Here is a 15,114-nt window from a genome sequence, read left to right as displayed (position 1 = left end):
TTCCCATAAGAGCCTCCATAAGCCAGATGCTTTACACATGTTCTTATCACAACTCATGTTTACAAAGGAAGAAACTGAGGCTCAGAGATGTTGGGTAACTTGACCAAGGTCACACAGCTAGTAAGTGGCAGAACTAGGATTTAAACCCAAGTTGCCTAGTTCTGAAGTCTTAAGATTTCTAGGTCTCTCCACTGAACAAAGCATGCTGTCTGCCCCCACAGAGTTAGTGGGAGGCTGAACAGGCACCAAGGGGTGGCTGCGTAATAAATAGGCAGCCACTCAGGAGCCAGGTCTGGCCTTGAGCAGCTTTCCTAGTCCCTCTGAGCCTCAGTCTCCTCCTGTGAGCCATGCGCAAGCCCTGGAGTGGCGATGGTATCAAACTAATGTACCTAAGGAAGCATGGTGACTGGGACATGGTGAGTGTGACTGTTGCTGTGTCAGCCACCAGGGCACTAATCAACAGACACAATTTCAGTTCCCCAGGCAGAACAGACTGCAGCCACAGACAGCTAGCCGCAGTTGTTCCCTTTATTGAGACACAGACAGGGAAGGGGGATGTGGGTAGATTCAGGGAGAGGGTGGGTCTGGTGGGGGACTGGGGAGGTTGAAGGGTCTTTAGGGACCATTCCCAATTTCTCTCTCTCCTAATGGCTTGGGAAATTGAGCCTCCTCTCAGTGGTCAAAAGACCATCCCCAAGTCACCCAAGCATATCACTCAAGCTGGTAACTTTAACCTCCCCTCCCATCCTACCGCGGAACCAAGGAGAAAACCTGAGTCGATTTGAGCACTTCCCAAAATGCAAATAGTCTGGTATGAAAGTACCCTGGATCTGAGGTCCCCTGGCTGTTCCTGCTCCTGAGAAGTGGCTAAGAATGGCAGCAGAGGTGGGGTGAGGAGGGAAGGGAGAAGATTGCAGGGGCCCTTGCAGGGCTCAGCAGCTAATACCTCCGGCTGGACGTCTTGACCGTGGTGGTCTTCCGCAGGATGGAGGTGCCCCCAGAGACGGGCCCTCCCTTGATAGTGCTGTAGCCCACATTTGTACTGAACCCACCCTTGGTGGCCCCCCCACTGCCACCCAGGGAAATGCCACCTCCAAATCCGGCTGCACCACCTCCGCACACAGTGGTGGAGTTCCCAGTCACGGCTGCAAAGCAAAGGGTCTGGATTAGTCAGGGTGGCCATGCCAGGAGAGGGCAGGGGGACGCCCAGAAGTCAGCAAGGGTTCAGAACCAAATCAGGCAGTGGAGCCATGGGAAATGGATAGAGAAGCCCAGTACTAGGACCCTCTGAACCTGTCTCCAGGGGCTCAAATGGAGGAGAGCATGCTTTAGGACAAAGACAGCTTGCGTAAACGGAGCAGAATTCTGGGGCCCGGCCAGGGGTGGAGCAAAAAGTGGGCAGTGAATACTCACAAATGCTGACTGCACTTGGACATTCTCCAGACATCCTAGGGGACACAGAAAGCCAGGAGAGCAGTCAGTGGTCCCTGGTGCCCACATGAAAACCCTCTCCTTCCCTCTGCCTTTACATTTGATCCACTCAGTGAGTCCTGATGACAAGACCAGGTAACATGAGAAGTGTGTGTATAGGGCTGTGCCCAGGTCCAAAAGCCAGTGGAGGCAGAGCCACCAGCAGGCTGGCCAACCCCCATCCTCCCCTTTCCTCCCCTCTCTCCCCATGTGGGCTATGGACAGCATCCCTGCCCCAATGGAAACAAGCCCACAACCAGACAGAGCTGCCTCATCTCTGCCTACTTTCTATTTCATGCCTTCCCTAAGGAGAGAGATGGTGGATTTTTTTCCAAAGCTTCCACTGCTGGTAGAATCTGGTGGTGGAAGAGGAAGTTCCCTTCCTCCTGGGCTGTCAGTCACAGTAAGGATTAACCAGAGTTGTGCCAACCAAGGAGAGGAGTGGCAGAGGTGGTGGGCACAAGCAGGTTTCCCCTGGCATGAGTCAGAAGCTGCTCCCTGGTTCCTCCCTCTCCCTCTTGACCCCAGAGCAGACTCCTCAGGCTCTCCCACAGGGCAGGCCGGAGCAGTGCTCTCAGTCGGGAAGGAGGGGCCACCACCTGCTCTCCTCGCTCTCCAGCAGCTTGCGGTAAGTGGCAATCTCCACGTCCAGGGCCAGCTTCACATTCATCAGCTCCTGGTACTCCTTCAGCAGTCGGGCCAGGTCCTCCCTGGCCTGGTGCAGGGCCACATCCAGATCCGCAAGCTTCTTCTGAGCATCCTTGAGTGCCATCTCCCCTTTCTGCTCCGCTTCCGCAATGGCTGTCTGCAGCTGCTGACACTGCCCGGGGAGAGAGGTGTTGGAAGCACCCTCCAGGGTCATCTCATTCATCTCTCTGCCCTCAAGCCATGGAGACATCATCATTCCCACATCCCAGCCCCCAACAAACAGAGAAAGAAAGAAAGGAAAAATATTCATCTGAAGAGAGGCTATTACACAAGGAGGACCAAGTAATGCAACTGGGAAAGTCCTTACTGAAGTCTAACCTCAATCCCTCCTGTTGCAGACCAGCCCAATGCCTCAGAAGAGATAAAATAAATAACACAGCCTTATTAGTAACCAAGTGATTCATTCTAATCTGGGAAAGAACCCACACCCTTCAGCCGTCCTCAAGATGGAGTCAGAGACATCTGTGACCTGGCCCCTTGAACCCTCTACCTCCTATTCCGATCTCCTGGAGATGAGATGGATCAGTCTCCCTGGAGAAGGTTGTCCCACCTGCTCTACAACTCATATACCGAGTGATGTTGGACAAGTCCCCCGGCCCCCAGGAAAAGGAGCCTGTGGTCAATGGCCCAGCATTCTATTGTGTCCATCAGGAGGAGAGCAGGCCTGGCCCTCGGGATGACAATGAGAAGGCCTGTCAACACCCAGGCCAGACCCCGAAGCCCCCAAGTAGAGGCCAACCTGCTTCTTGGCTGCATCCACCTCCCCCTGCAGCCTCTGGATGGTGCGGGTGAGCTCAGCAATCTCGTTCTTGGTGTCCCGCAGGTTGTCCCCATGCTTCCCAGCCGTCACCTGCAGCTCCTCATACTGGGGACCAAAGAAGTGGCAGTGAGCTTTCCGATGGCCCTGCCCCACCCTCACAGCTGGAGGCCCCATGCAGGTTGAGTGTATCTGGTCCCCCGGACTCCAAGGTTCCCAGAGGCCCAGGCCTCTCATGATAGGGGAAGGTCTGATCCAACCCCAGCCCTCACACTTGGGCCAGCTCCGCCTCTCACCTGGGTCTGGTACCAGGCCTCGGCCTCAGCCCGGCTCCTCTGGGCAATCAGCTCATACTGGGCCTTGACCTCGGCGATGATGCTGTCCAGGTCCAGGTTTCGGTTGTTGTCCATGGACAGCACCACGTTGGTGTCAGACACATGAGTCTGCACTTGGCTCAGCTCCTGAAAAGACAGAGACAGCTGCCACCAGCACCCCTGCTCCAGGCCCCAGGAAGCATCGGCGGTGGAGGACATGGCCCCCAGGTGGCATCAGGAGGCCTGTGCTCTTGTCCAGGCTTCAGCCTACAGCAAAGACAACTGCAAAGAAAGGCCTCAGTCTCCCCAGCTGTAAAATGGGGCTTCCTTTTTTGCTGTTGTTTTTGTGTTTGTTTTTTTAATTTTTGTTTTTGAGACAGAGTTTTGCTCTTGTTCCCCAGACTTGAGTGCAGTGGTATGATCTCGGCTCTCTGCAACCTCCACCTCCCAGGCTCAAGCAATTCTCCAGCCTCAGCCTCCTGAGTAGCTGGAATTACAGGCATGTGCCACCACACCCAGCTAATTTTTTGTATTTTCAGTAGAGAGGGTTTCATCATGTTGGCCAGGCTGGTCTCAAACTCCTGACCTCAGGTGATCTGCCCACCTCGGCCTCCCAAAGTGCAGGGATCACAAGTGTGAACCACCACGCCCAGCAGGGGCTCCCATTTTTATAGACTTCAGTTATGTGTGTGGGTTTGCAGGCTTCCAGAAGATGAGAGAGGGAAAAGAGAATGTGTATTCCCAGTGCTAACACTGGTGCCTGGCACGGTGCTGGCACATTCACTAACCCCTCTAGGTTCCAGAATACCCCGTGTGGCAGGCGGGCCTGTGGCAGGCTCACAGGGTGCCTTTGTGCAAACTGGGGAAAGACACCCCTTCAGGTGGAAGCAGCACATCCAGTATCAGCCAGCCACCAATTGCACCACCATCCATAGTGGTTCTGACCAGGGCAAGTGAGAAAAGGGGTTTGGAAGGGAGAAGTGATACATCCAAGGGCACCAGGTCCAGGGCAGGACCCAGCCTGGGACCAGTCAATTACACGACAAAGCTCAAGTGGTTTCTTCTAGAGCACACTGAAAGGATAGACTGTCGTGATGCTCTTGGGCCCTCATGTTTCTAGAACCACCGTCTTTCACACATAAGCAGGTTTCAAGATGCTGTGAATGGCAGGTTAGGTGATAGGGAGTCAAGGGTCCCTGTTATGGCTTTGGGACCAGCTGGATCACTGGGCCAGGACTGTGATTGCTCCCATGTGGGGCTCTGCCTCCATCTCTCCCATGGTCCTTCCCGTCCTGGGCTGCCAACAAAATGCCCTAAACTCCAGCTCTGACAAATCACTCATCCACTCAGTTACTCCCTAGAGACTCCCTGATAAGTGGAGAACCTTCCCTCTAAAAGCCAACACCTCCCATATTCTGGTCTTGTCTCCATCCTTTCTGAAACACTGGCCCTTCATGGCAGCCCAGGTGATTCTAACAGCATAATAATAACAGCCCTCGCTGGCTGAGCATCGCTGTGGTTCAGGCTCCGCGTTAGGCGCCTGGTAGGTGCTAACTCACTACACGCCCTTTTCCCATAGCACAAAGAGATTAAGTAACTTGCCCCGGATCACAAGCCAGTGAGTGAGGAGCTCGGTTTCAAACCCCAGGAGTCTGACAGCAGAAGCTGAGAGGACATAGACTAACATAGAGATAGGCAGGAATAAAGAGAGACAGGAAAAAGAAACACCAAAGGCAACACCGATACCCGTTCTGATGTGGATGCAGATTGTCTTCTAAAAGGTAGGATGAGAAGGTAGAGATCCCACCAATACAGTCACTACAACATTTGTGGGTTTTGGAAAAGGTATGAGTTTTGGAGAGAGACAAGCCTGAGGTCAAGTCCCCGGCCTGATGTGCACTGGCTGTGTAGCGAGGTAGCAGCTAAGCCTCACGATGCCTCAGTTCCCTCTTCTGTAGCACGGCCTGATCATCCTTTCTTCCCGCGGTAATTGTGGGGCTTGAGATCCATGCATGACCCACGGCGCATGCTGAGTAAAGTGCATTCTTACTTGCCCAGACTTCTCTAAAGCCACTGGAGGGGCCCCCGAGGCCTATTTGTCACAGGCAAGATCGTGCTGTCACAGCTGCCTTGTCCCCTTCCCCACCGAGGCGAACTGTCAGCATCATCTTGAAGCATTCTGCCTCTGCCCTCCCCAGCTCAGGGTCTCTCTCCAGCCCCACGCCAGAGCATGGTCCTGAGGAAAATCAACCCGGAATTTTTAAGACAAGGAGGCAAATACGCTCCGCTGGATGGCACCAAAAGCAGATGAGGCCACGCAAAGGTCTTGCTAGAACAAGGGGATGGAAAGGGCAGGCATGGCCGGGTGCGGTGGCTCACGCCTGTAATCCCAGGATTTTGGAAGGCCGAGGCGGGCTGATCGCTTGAGCTCAGGAGTTCGAGACTAGCCTGGAAAAAATGGCAAACCCCGTCTCTACAAAAATACAAATATTAGCCGGGCATGGTGACGTGCGCCTGTAGTCCCAGCTACTTGGAAGGCTGAGGTGGGAGGATCGCTTGAGTCCAGGAGGTGGAGACTGCAGTGAGCTGTGATTGCACCTCTGCCCTCCAGCATGAGTGACAGAATAAGACCCTGTCTCAAAAAAAAAAAAAAAAAAAAAAAAGGCAGGCTTTCCAATGAAAGGGAACTCATGGAATCGGATCAGGAAGAGCTCTGTGAATTGCTAAGGTGTGTGTCTCCTTAGACCAGGGACTTTAAAGGGAAAAGATACTGGAGAGGTCTAGGCAAGGGTAAAGGGAGCCAGCAGGCAGAAGTGGCCACCGGAAGAGGGGCTGGGTTCCACAGACACCCCAGACCAGAGGGAGGCCATCACAGAGGCTGCCTTCCTGCCCTGTGAGACATCCAGTGATAGGTGGTTCACCCCCCCCCCCCAGATTGCCGTGGCATCTGGCTTGGCCAAAACCAGACCATGGCATTGGTTACTGAGAGCCATGCTGGCTCTGTACCTGACCGAGCTCATGAGGCAGCAAGGGAACGGCTGCACTGGCCTTCGTTCTCACCCCACGGAGGCACTGCTGGGCCATGAGGACCTCTGACAGGAAAGGGCCCTGGCTTAGTCCCTTCCTCTCCTTCTCTTGCCTCCTCCTCACCTAACTGCTCACACACTCCATGCGGGCACCCACCATCCAGTGGTCCCCAAGCACACTGCTCCTTTATGCCTCTGTGACATTGCACAGGCTGGGCCCCCAGCTGCCAAATCCTTCCTGCTCCTCCTTTAGAAGTCTAGTCCTTCCATCAAGATCCAACTCATATGCCATCTCCCCCTAAGACTCTGCAGCCCTCCCAGGAAGGGTCAGCCATGGCCTCCCCATGTGCCTTTGCACCTGTGCCTGTCCCCAGCACAGGTCTCACCATTTGATAACCCAGCCCCGCAAGAGCTGGGATTTTTGTCTTTGTTACTATGTGGAAGGTGCTCAGTAAAGGTTTGTTAGATAAAGAAGGCATAGCAATGGAAAGGAATGCTGAGTGTGCCAGCCATGTGCCTTAGACCAGAGAAAAGCCAATTCCTAAACATTCAGAGAAGAGGGGAAGAGAGAATAGAACCTAAGAGACCACAAGGAGGTCCCAGACAATGAATGACTATCAATGACCCCAGAAAAGTAGAAACTGGGGAAGCACCTAAAAACTCAGCATGGCAGCCCAGAACACTTCCCAGCAAGCTCCATCCGGAGAGCCCCTTAAGAGATGCTGGGAGGCAAGCAGTCTGGCCAAGGATAAGCCTGGAAAACGCCAAAGCCAGAGATCAAAGGCTGTGAGACAAACTCTAAGCAGGAAGAACATAGAGGTCCCGTTGGGCAGATCCCTACAGAAGATCCAGGAAGGGCCAGTTGCTCAGCTGCTTTGTCATTTGCCTCTTTTCCATCAAGAACAAACTGGTCATCAAACTGGGAAAGGCAGGGGAAATGCTTAAGAGGAAATGGGAACCAAGACAGGGAAGATGAGAGGCCTTGGCCTTGTTGGGGATCACAGGGATCCAGGCCTGAAGAGCATACACACAGGCTCCAGGGACTACCAAGGGGAGGAACATCCCCATCATCCTCGAGAAATATGGAGAGCAGGAGACCCCAAAACCCCTAACACAGCAAATGGCCTGATTTTCAAACAGGAGAGATTTGGAATTCTTCAAATAAAGTTGATGTCAACCTCCTCCAGACCCATAGAATGAATATCTAAATGTGTGTGGGAGGCATGAAGCCATCATGGGTTCCCTAAGGAAAAGTGAAACCAAGTGGATTTCATTTTCCTTCCTGATGATAAAATTCAACTGCTAAAGGCCTGCCAGAGACAGTATTGGACCAAGCCTTTCATAGCATTCTTGAAAGAAGACGGAAAAATGTGGTCCAGGTAACAGTGTGGTTAAGTGGATTTTAAAGTAGTTGAGGCACTTTAACCACAAATTATTTAGCAAACTAATAGACCCATGAAAAGTCACCACTGAAGACCCACAGGACTTCGTTGTGGGCCCTGATTGCCTTAACATGTGTATGAGTGATTCACGCTGAGATGTTATCAAATACCTAGACTGAAAGTTTATCCCATCTGCAGATTACACAAAGCTATTCACCGCTAATACATTGGATAAAAGGATCAAGTTACTAGGAGCCCAAACAGCTTAAAATGTTGGGATGACACTGTAATGGCATTTCATAGGAAAGAAAGGGAATGGTTAACTATTCCACTCAGTTTCAAAATTCAGCTTCCCAAATACAGGAAGGTAGAGGAGAGTAGATGCATGTCTCATTTGAAAGCATCATGTGAAAAGTCCAGGAGGGGTTCTAAGAAGCCAACATTGTGAAACAACTTCTAAAACAACACATAAACTAGTGCACTATTAGAGCACATCAGTCGAAGTCTGTATCTAGGCCAGGTGCAGTGGCTCATGCCTGTAATCCCAGCACTTTGGGAGGCTAAGGTGGACGGATCACAAGGTCAGGAGATTGAAAACAGCCTGGCCAACATGGTGAAACCCCATCTCTACTAAAAATACGAAAATTAACCAGGCACAGTGGCAGTCACCTGTAATCCCACCTACTTGGGAGGCTGAGGCAGGAGAATCGTGTGAACCCAGGAGGCCAAGGTGGCAGTGAGCCGAGATCATGCCATCACAGTCCAGCCTGGGTGACAGGGCGAGACCCGTCTCAAGAAAAAAAAAAAAGACTGTATCTGGAACCTCCCTCCCCACCCTTCTATCTTCTGAATACTCATTAAGAGCCCTGTTTCCTGACCTTCCTCACAAGCCACAGATTTTTATCCTCTAGTCATCATGACTTCTAAAGGGCTGTCATGTGAAAGGCATATGTCACATGGAAGACAATTGGATATGTGCAGCCCAAAGGGCAAAGCCAAGGGCAGAAGTCATGAGAAGGAGATCCAAGTCAGTGCTCTAATAAAGTTGTTCACCAATGGCAATGCCTGCCATAAAAACTAGTGAGCTCCCTACCACAGGAAGTATTTGAGTAGAGGTTACATAGGACAGGGATATGATAGAAAGTGTTCACTCGGTGGAAGTTTGGCCTTGAGGTCCCACAGACCCTAAGAGTCTATGATTCAGGGGTCAATTCATGTTAAGTTCAACCCTCTCACCTAAGTCTCCAGAGCCCTCTTGTCTCCTGGAACCCCTCCTGGATCCTTTAATCTACCCACACCTCACCTCTTACCCGGAATCCCAGTCCCTCCTCTGCCCATTCCTGCTCCCTCATCTCTTGCTCCATTACAAACTGGGCAGGAAGAGGGCAATATAACAGTGGCAAGAGTCAGACTTTGGAGTTCAAGAGCCAGATTTGAATTCTAATTCTGCTTCTTTCTAGCTTTGTGAACCATGAGCAAATAACTCCGAGCCCCAGGGTCCTTGACCAAAAAATGGAGACAATAATAGTACCTGCATTCTGGGGTTGTTGAGAAGATTATGTTAAAGCTGGGACCGGTGCCCAGAACATCAAAAGCACTTAATACATAGAAGCTAGTATTAATTAACATGTCAAGGTTATAGGCTGGGTGCGGTGGCTCACGCCTGTAATCCCAGCACTTGGGGAGGCCAACGGCTGGTGGATCACCTGAGGTCAGCAGTTCAAGACCAGCCTGGCCAACTTGGCGAAATTCCATCTCTACTAAAAATACAAAACTTAGTTGGGCATGGTGGCAGGTGCCTGTAGTCCCAGCTACTCGGGAGGCTGAGGCAGGAGAATCACTTCAACCGGGGGGCAGAGGTTGCAGTGAGCCGAGATTGCACCACTGCACTCCAGCCTGGGCCACAGAGCAAAACTCCATCTCAAAAAAAAAAAAAAAAAGGCGGGGTCAAGGTTTCATCTTCTACCAATGAGGTCGCACTGGTGAATTCATGTCAGACCTCCTTGGGAAACCCCCAGTGCTATTTGTAATGTATCCAAACTCTTCCTGCCCAATGACCATCTCACCATTTCATAGAGTTGCTGCAGGAAGTCAATCTCCTGGGTCAAGGAGTTCATTTTGCCTTGCAGATCCATCCGGCCCATGTATGCTGCATCCACATCCTGGGGACGAGAGAGCAAGGCAGATGCTCAGGCCCCAGGGATGTCACCTCTCCCCGAATCAGCCAAAAGACCACCTCCCCCACTCCACTCAGCTCACCTTCTTGAGCACCACAAACTCGTTCTCGGCAGCAGTGCGCTTGTTGATTTCATCCTCGTACCTGTTACACACGGGAGACTTAGGCCAGGCTCAGCTTGGCTCTGCCTTTCAGGCATGGGACCCACTCAGCTTTACGGTAGCCCTGATGGGTCCCTCATTGGTCAAGAACACCTCTGGGGAGCAGTTCTTTAATGTAGCCAATCAGTTAAGAAACGTGGGATCTGCCTTTATTTAAACATTCTCTCTCCCCACCCCGTTTTAGGGAAAGAGGCATAGAATTTGAGCAATAATATGGCCATCAAGAGCTGCCATCTCTTTGGATGTGAGCCCTTAGGAGGCTTTATAGGGACAAGGGAAGATGTGTCAACAGTGGCTGACCTTTACCATCAATTTCAACAACACGGTGTCATTCAAAACAGCTGACTCCTCCCCAGCCACTCTCGCTGAGATTTTAAGATTTAGAAATTGTCAGTGTCAAGTTATGGGAAAAGTTATTTTTAAATGTGCCTTAAAGTTTTAAATATCCATATCAATGAATTATAATATATAAACCCTATTTGGAGCTGGAGTCAAGCGGTATTTTTTAAATGTGTCACGTGTGGAACAACTGGAAATTCAGAACTGGCTGGATTCTTAATGACATTGAGGAATTATTGTTTTAAAATTTTTAGGTGTGATTATGCACTGTATGTTTTATTGAGTCATGTAAATGAACTACATTCATGTATGCAGATATATGAGTACAACTTGTAAAATGTTTGTGAATGAAATGACAAGATGTCCGAGATTTGCTTCAAGACTACAAGGCAATCAGAACAGGCAGAAAAAGGCGAAGTTTAAAACAAAGACTGCAGGGGAAGAAGGGAAGTGGGGAGGTGGGAATACGCAACAAGGTCGGCTATGAGTCGATGATGAGTAAGGCTGGGTGATCGGAACACGGGGTCATTCTATTCTCCTACTTTAAAGACTTTTTAAAATTACAAACAAACCTGCCAATTTTCCAGGTGGCAGCAGGTGCCAGACCTGAGCACCTGAGGAAGCCAGCTCTGTGTGCACATCCCCCAGGTGGGCCTGGGACCCCAGGAATGGGGTGGTCCTCTCGGCAGGTTTCCCACTGCCCCACCTCACCCCCACATGGCTCCACCTGGCCTGTTCTCCTCACTTGTTCTTGAAGTCCTCCACGAGGTCCTGCACGTTCCTGAGCTCGGAGTCCAGCCTTCCCCGCTCGCCCTGAAGTCTGTCCAGCACGCTCCGCATGTTGCCCAGGTAGGCCTCGAACAGGAGGTCCAGGTTGTTCCTGGTGCCACCCAGGTTCTGGCCCTGCTCCTGCAGCAGCGCCCACTTGGTCTCCAGCACCTTATTCTGCTGCTCCAGGAACCGCACCTGAGCCAGAGAAGAGAGGGTGGGCTGATGTCATCCCCTGGCCACCAGAGGGGCCAAGCAAGGATGGGGTCCATTGCCACCTCCCATCCCAGGCCAGGGCATCATGGGGGCAGTGCAGCCGCACCTACACCTTGCTGCGGGGAAGCATTCCTGAGGGGAACAGGTTGCTGGAAATGACAGTCCAATATGATGGAAAGAACCCTAACAAGTTAATAAGTACAAAAGGCCAGCTCAGTAGCTGTACCAACTTAATAGTGGGTAAACTTGGTTGAATCATTTCTCTCTGGGTCTCCCTTTCTCGCTTTTTCTGCGTAAACTGGACTAGATCTATGTTTCCGGTCCTTAATTCTGCATTAAAATCAACTGTTTGAAATGTAAATCAACTGTTTACCATCACGAATTTTGGGAGCCAGAGGCTGGAGGAGTGCTTGAGTTCAGGAGTTCGAGACCAGCCTGGGCAACATAGCAAGACTCTGTCTCTACTAAAAAATCAACACAATTAGCCAGGTGTCATGGCATGAGGCTATAGTCCTAACTACTCAGGAGGCTGAGGTGGGAGGATCACTTGAGCCCAGGAGATGGAGGCTACAGTGAGCGATGATTGTACCACTGCACTCCAGCCTGGGCAACAGAACAACACCCTGCCTCAAAAAAAAAATTGTTTTAAGAAAATTGGTGAATCTGGGAGAAAGTATACATGAGTATGTATAGTATTCTTGCAACTTTTCTGTAAATTCAGTAATTTTTCCCACCAAAAAAACACCTTTTTTAAAATACCAATGTCCAGGCCCTTCCTCTATACACTCTGAAGGAGGCTTATAGGGTGAGTTGAACCCCCCTATAAGGGGGAGTCCTTGGTCCAGCGAGGGTTCTAAGACAATCTCTCACACCTCCAGCTCCCAGGCTGTGATTCTGCAAGCCTGAGAAAGGTTTTGGCTTGTCTGGCCTCTGGGGACAGTCCCACAGTAAAACCAAAAGTCACTAGGGGAGAGGGTGAGGGGGCAGGCGGGACAGCTTGCTTCACATCCTGTCATCCAGTCTCCCCAGGCCCCACCTCCACAGCACCTGGGCCCCAGTCACGTGGCCCGGGAGCACCATGCAGCTGGTGTACCTGTCGTGAGCAGTAACACCTCTTAGCACCAAGAACCATGGAATTCGGGGGCCTGGGTCCCAGTCCCACGTCTGCCTCCAACTCCCTGTATCATCCTGGGCAAATCACTTGAGCTCTCTAGACCTCAATTTCTCACCTTGAAAATGGGCACAATATCACCTTCTCTGACTTGTCACAGAAGCCCTGTGGGTACCACAGGAGAAATGGGATGTGCACGTTCTTTGGAAAAACACAAATCACTGAATCAAGGTACGTTTGTCCACCAGAACTTCCCCATCATGACCCACTGCCTTGGCTCAGGATTGACATGGACAGTGCCAGCAAAACAGACTAGGAAATGCCAGCACTAGTGCTGCCCCATTCATCTGGAAGCAGGGGCAAGATTCAGGACACGCCTATGGGCAGCAGGTCAAATGCCACACCCCCAGAGCTTGGTGACCTGGCCACCACCCTCATTGTTCACCCCAAACTGAACTTCTTCACTCAGAGGAAAAAAAGAGAAGCAAAAGGGAGACTTCCCGTAGGACCCACCCCCACACAACTGTGTTCTCATCACATCTTGGCCTTAGGCCTCCTCCAAGCCTGAAAAAATGGAACAAACAGGGCTCCATGCCCTTGGCCTTGAAGAACTCTTTCAACTCCTGAGCCACTGTTTTCCCGGTGGTAAAATGACAAAAGACGATGCAGGCCACCCGGCTAAGAAGAGAAATGAGGATGATCCATTTTTTGATGATGAGGTAAGGCTACTGTATAATCAATCATAGTAATCATGGCAGTAGGACAGGCTCTGACACAGGCAAGGTGGGCTTGGCAAACAGGACTCAAGAATAGACTGGAGATTCCCCCGCACAGGCTCAGTGAAGACCTGAAGGCCGTCTCCAGCCGCCCACATCTTGGCACCCCAGGCTCAGACGGAGAGAGCACCAGAGCTCCATCAACCCCCACCCTAGTGCAAGTGGGCTACTGCAGCCCCGGCCCAGCCCACCCTCTCTTAGAGGCCCTGCTTCTGCCCCAAGGGCCCCCCACCTCCTTCCCGCTTGGCTCACCTTGTCAATGAAGGAGGCGAACTTGTTGTTGAGGATCTTGATCTGCTCGCGCTCCTGAGTGCGCACCCGCTGGATCTCGGGGTCGATCTCCACATTGAGGGGAGTCAGCAGACTCTGGTTGACAGTGACCTCCTGGATCCCCCCAGGAGGACAGGTGGGCCCGAACGTCTGCCTGCCAGCCCCCAGTCCAGTAAATGCCCTGCTGCCAAAGCCGAAGCCTCCCAGAGCCCGCCCCGCAGAGGCCCCTCCAGCCACACTGACAGAGATGCTCTTGTGGCCCCCCAAGTTATAGAGGCTCCGGCTGCCAAAGCCACCTGTACTGGGGCCACAGCGGGCCCTGCCACCGCTGCCACTGCTCCGGGACACCGTCACTGAGCTAAAGCTGGTGTGAGTCCCAGCCCCAGCCCCTCCACTGGCAGAGTTGGAGCTGAAGCCCCCTTTGGTGGAGTATGTTTGCCGAGACACAGAGGACCTCATAGCTGCAGAGGGGCTGGAGGGCAGGCCGAGAGGGCAAGAAGGGAATGCTGTGAGCTGCTGGGCCACCGTGGGCTTTTTATCTTTTCCCAATGAGCTGGCTCCCCAGCTCCACTGACACTCCTGCCCCATCGCCCCAGGGGGAGTGGGAGGGGTCCTGTGGGCCGTGGGGAGTGCCCTATCCCCCAACAGGAGGGAGGGGCCCTCCCAGTTGTCACCTGTGCTCCAGAGCTGGGGCTGAGCCGAGACTGTGTGGGGCAGGATACCACCTTCTCCCCCTGCCCCCAGGCTCTCCTTGGTTGGCACAGGATGATACAGGTTCCCACGGCCACCCCCACCACCCAGTGGCTGACTTGCTCTCCTCCCACCCAGCCCCAGTGGCCGCTGTCAATAGGGCTCTGTTCTACAGGGTTTGTCCCAGGCCCCTGTTGTAAGCCAAGGCTGCAGGGCCCGGGGCTGTGCAGGTGGTAGGGAAAGGAGCGTTGGGCAATGGGCGTCCAGGCCTCCTCCTGTCCCACCCTCCAGCCCATGGCCCACGGCTCCTCGCAGGTCCAGGGTGGGGGACACAGATGACACAGTGAGAGTGGGGACAGCCTGTGCCTCTGCCCTACAGTGGCAGACCCTTCTGGGAGATGAGTCTGTGCTGGCAAAGTGGATTCAAGGACAGAAAGAGGGTCCCTGCCCAACTGTGGAGCCCAGGCACTTGATCCGGAGGTGGGAAAGGCCTGAGGTCCTCTGGCAGGGCCGGAAAGCCTGTGAGCAAAGGACACTCATGGAGGCTGAAGAGAGGCCAGGGGCTATAACCCACACCTGAGATCCCTGATCCTCTGCCCTATAGCAGAGTTCCCCCAGAAAGGCCCAGCCGCTTTGGCGGGAGCTGGAGGAGGGTGGAGGACACAGACCACCCTGGGTGGAGACAGGCGAAGCTCCAAGAAGCAGGTGTCCCGAAAAAGCCCCAGGAGGCCCACGCCACAGCCCATCACTCCCACCTTCCCCTGCCCCATGTGCAGGAGTCCGCCTGTCTGATTCGGAGGGGCCGGGGAGCACCTTAAATCCCCTCACATGGTCCCCCCACTTCCTATTCACCTCAGTCTGCTGGGACCAAACACAGCCCCAAGCAAAGAGACGTCAACTGTCAGGGCGGAGGGGTGACTGAGAAGATGACTTTGGAAACTGGCCCTCCT

The 15,114-nt window shown here is 52.7% G+C and overlaps 1 protein-coding gene across 1 annotated transcript; it reads right to left on the bottom strand.

Annotated features, from left to right (window-relative positions):
- Positions 1 to 469: 469 nt before the first annotated feature.
- Positions 470 to 13,984, bottom strand: KRT79 (keratin 79). Its single transcript, XM_035256689.3, has 9 exons — positions 13,457 to 13,984; positions 11,079 to 11,299; positions 9,917 to 9,977; positions 9,724 to 9,819; positions 3,232 to 3,396; positions 2,918 to 3,043; positions 2,070 to 2,290; positions 1,414 to 1,448; positions 470 to 1,145 (listed from the first exon to the last, which is right to left on the bottom strand). Exons 1-9 carry the CDS (start codon positions 13,931 to 13,933, stop codon positions 940 to 942), a joined length of 1,608 nt encoding a protein of 535 aa, XP_035112580.1. The 5' UTR covers positions 13,934 to 13,984; the 3' UTR covers positions 470 to 939.
- Positions 13,985 to 15,114: the final 1,130 nt, after the last annotated feature.

The sequence above is a fragment of the Callithrix jacchus genome, chromosome 9 (assembly GCF_049354715.1).
Source record: "Callithrix jacchus isolate 240 chromosome 9, calJac240_pri, whole genome shotgun sequence".
Classification (NCBI taxonomy): Eukaryota; Metazoa; Chordata; class Mammalia; order Primates; family Cebidae; genus Callithrix; species Callithrix jacchus.
Note: the sequence above shows the minus strand (reverse complement) of the source record. Positions and strands in the feature narration are given on the sequence as shown.

Coding starts and splice junctions, on each gene's coding strand:
- KRT79 (XM_035256689.3), bottom strand. CDS start 13,933: ATGAGGTCCTCTGTGTCTCGGCAAACATACTCCACCAAAGGGGGCTTC. Junction 3,044..3,231: donor AGGCCTGGTACCAGACCCAG/GTGAGAGGCGGA, acceptor TTTGGTCCCCAG/TATGAGGAGCTGCAGGTGAC. Junction 2,291..2,917: donor TGGATGCAGCCAAGAAGCAG/GTTGGCCTCTAC, acceptor CTCCCCGGGCAG/TGTCAGCAGCTGCAGACAGC.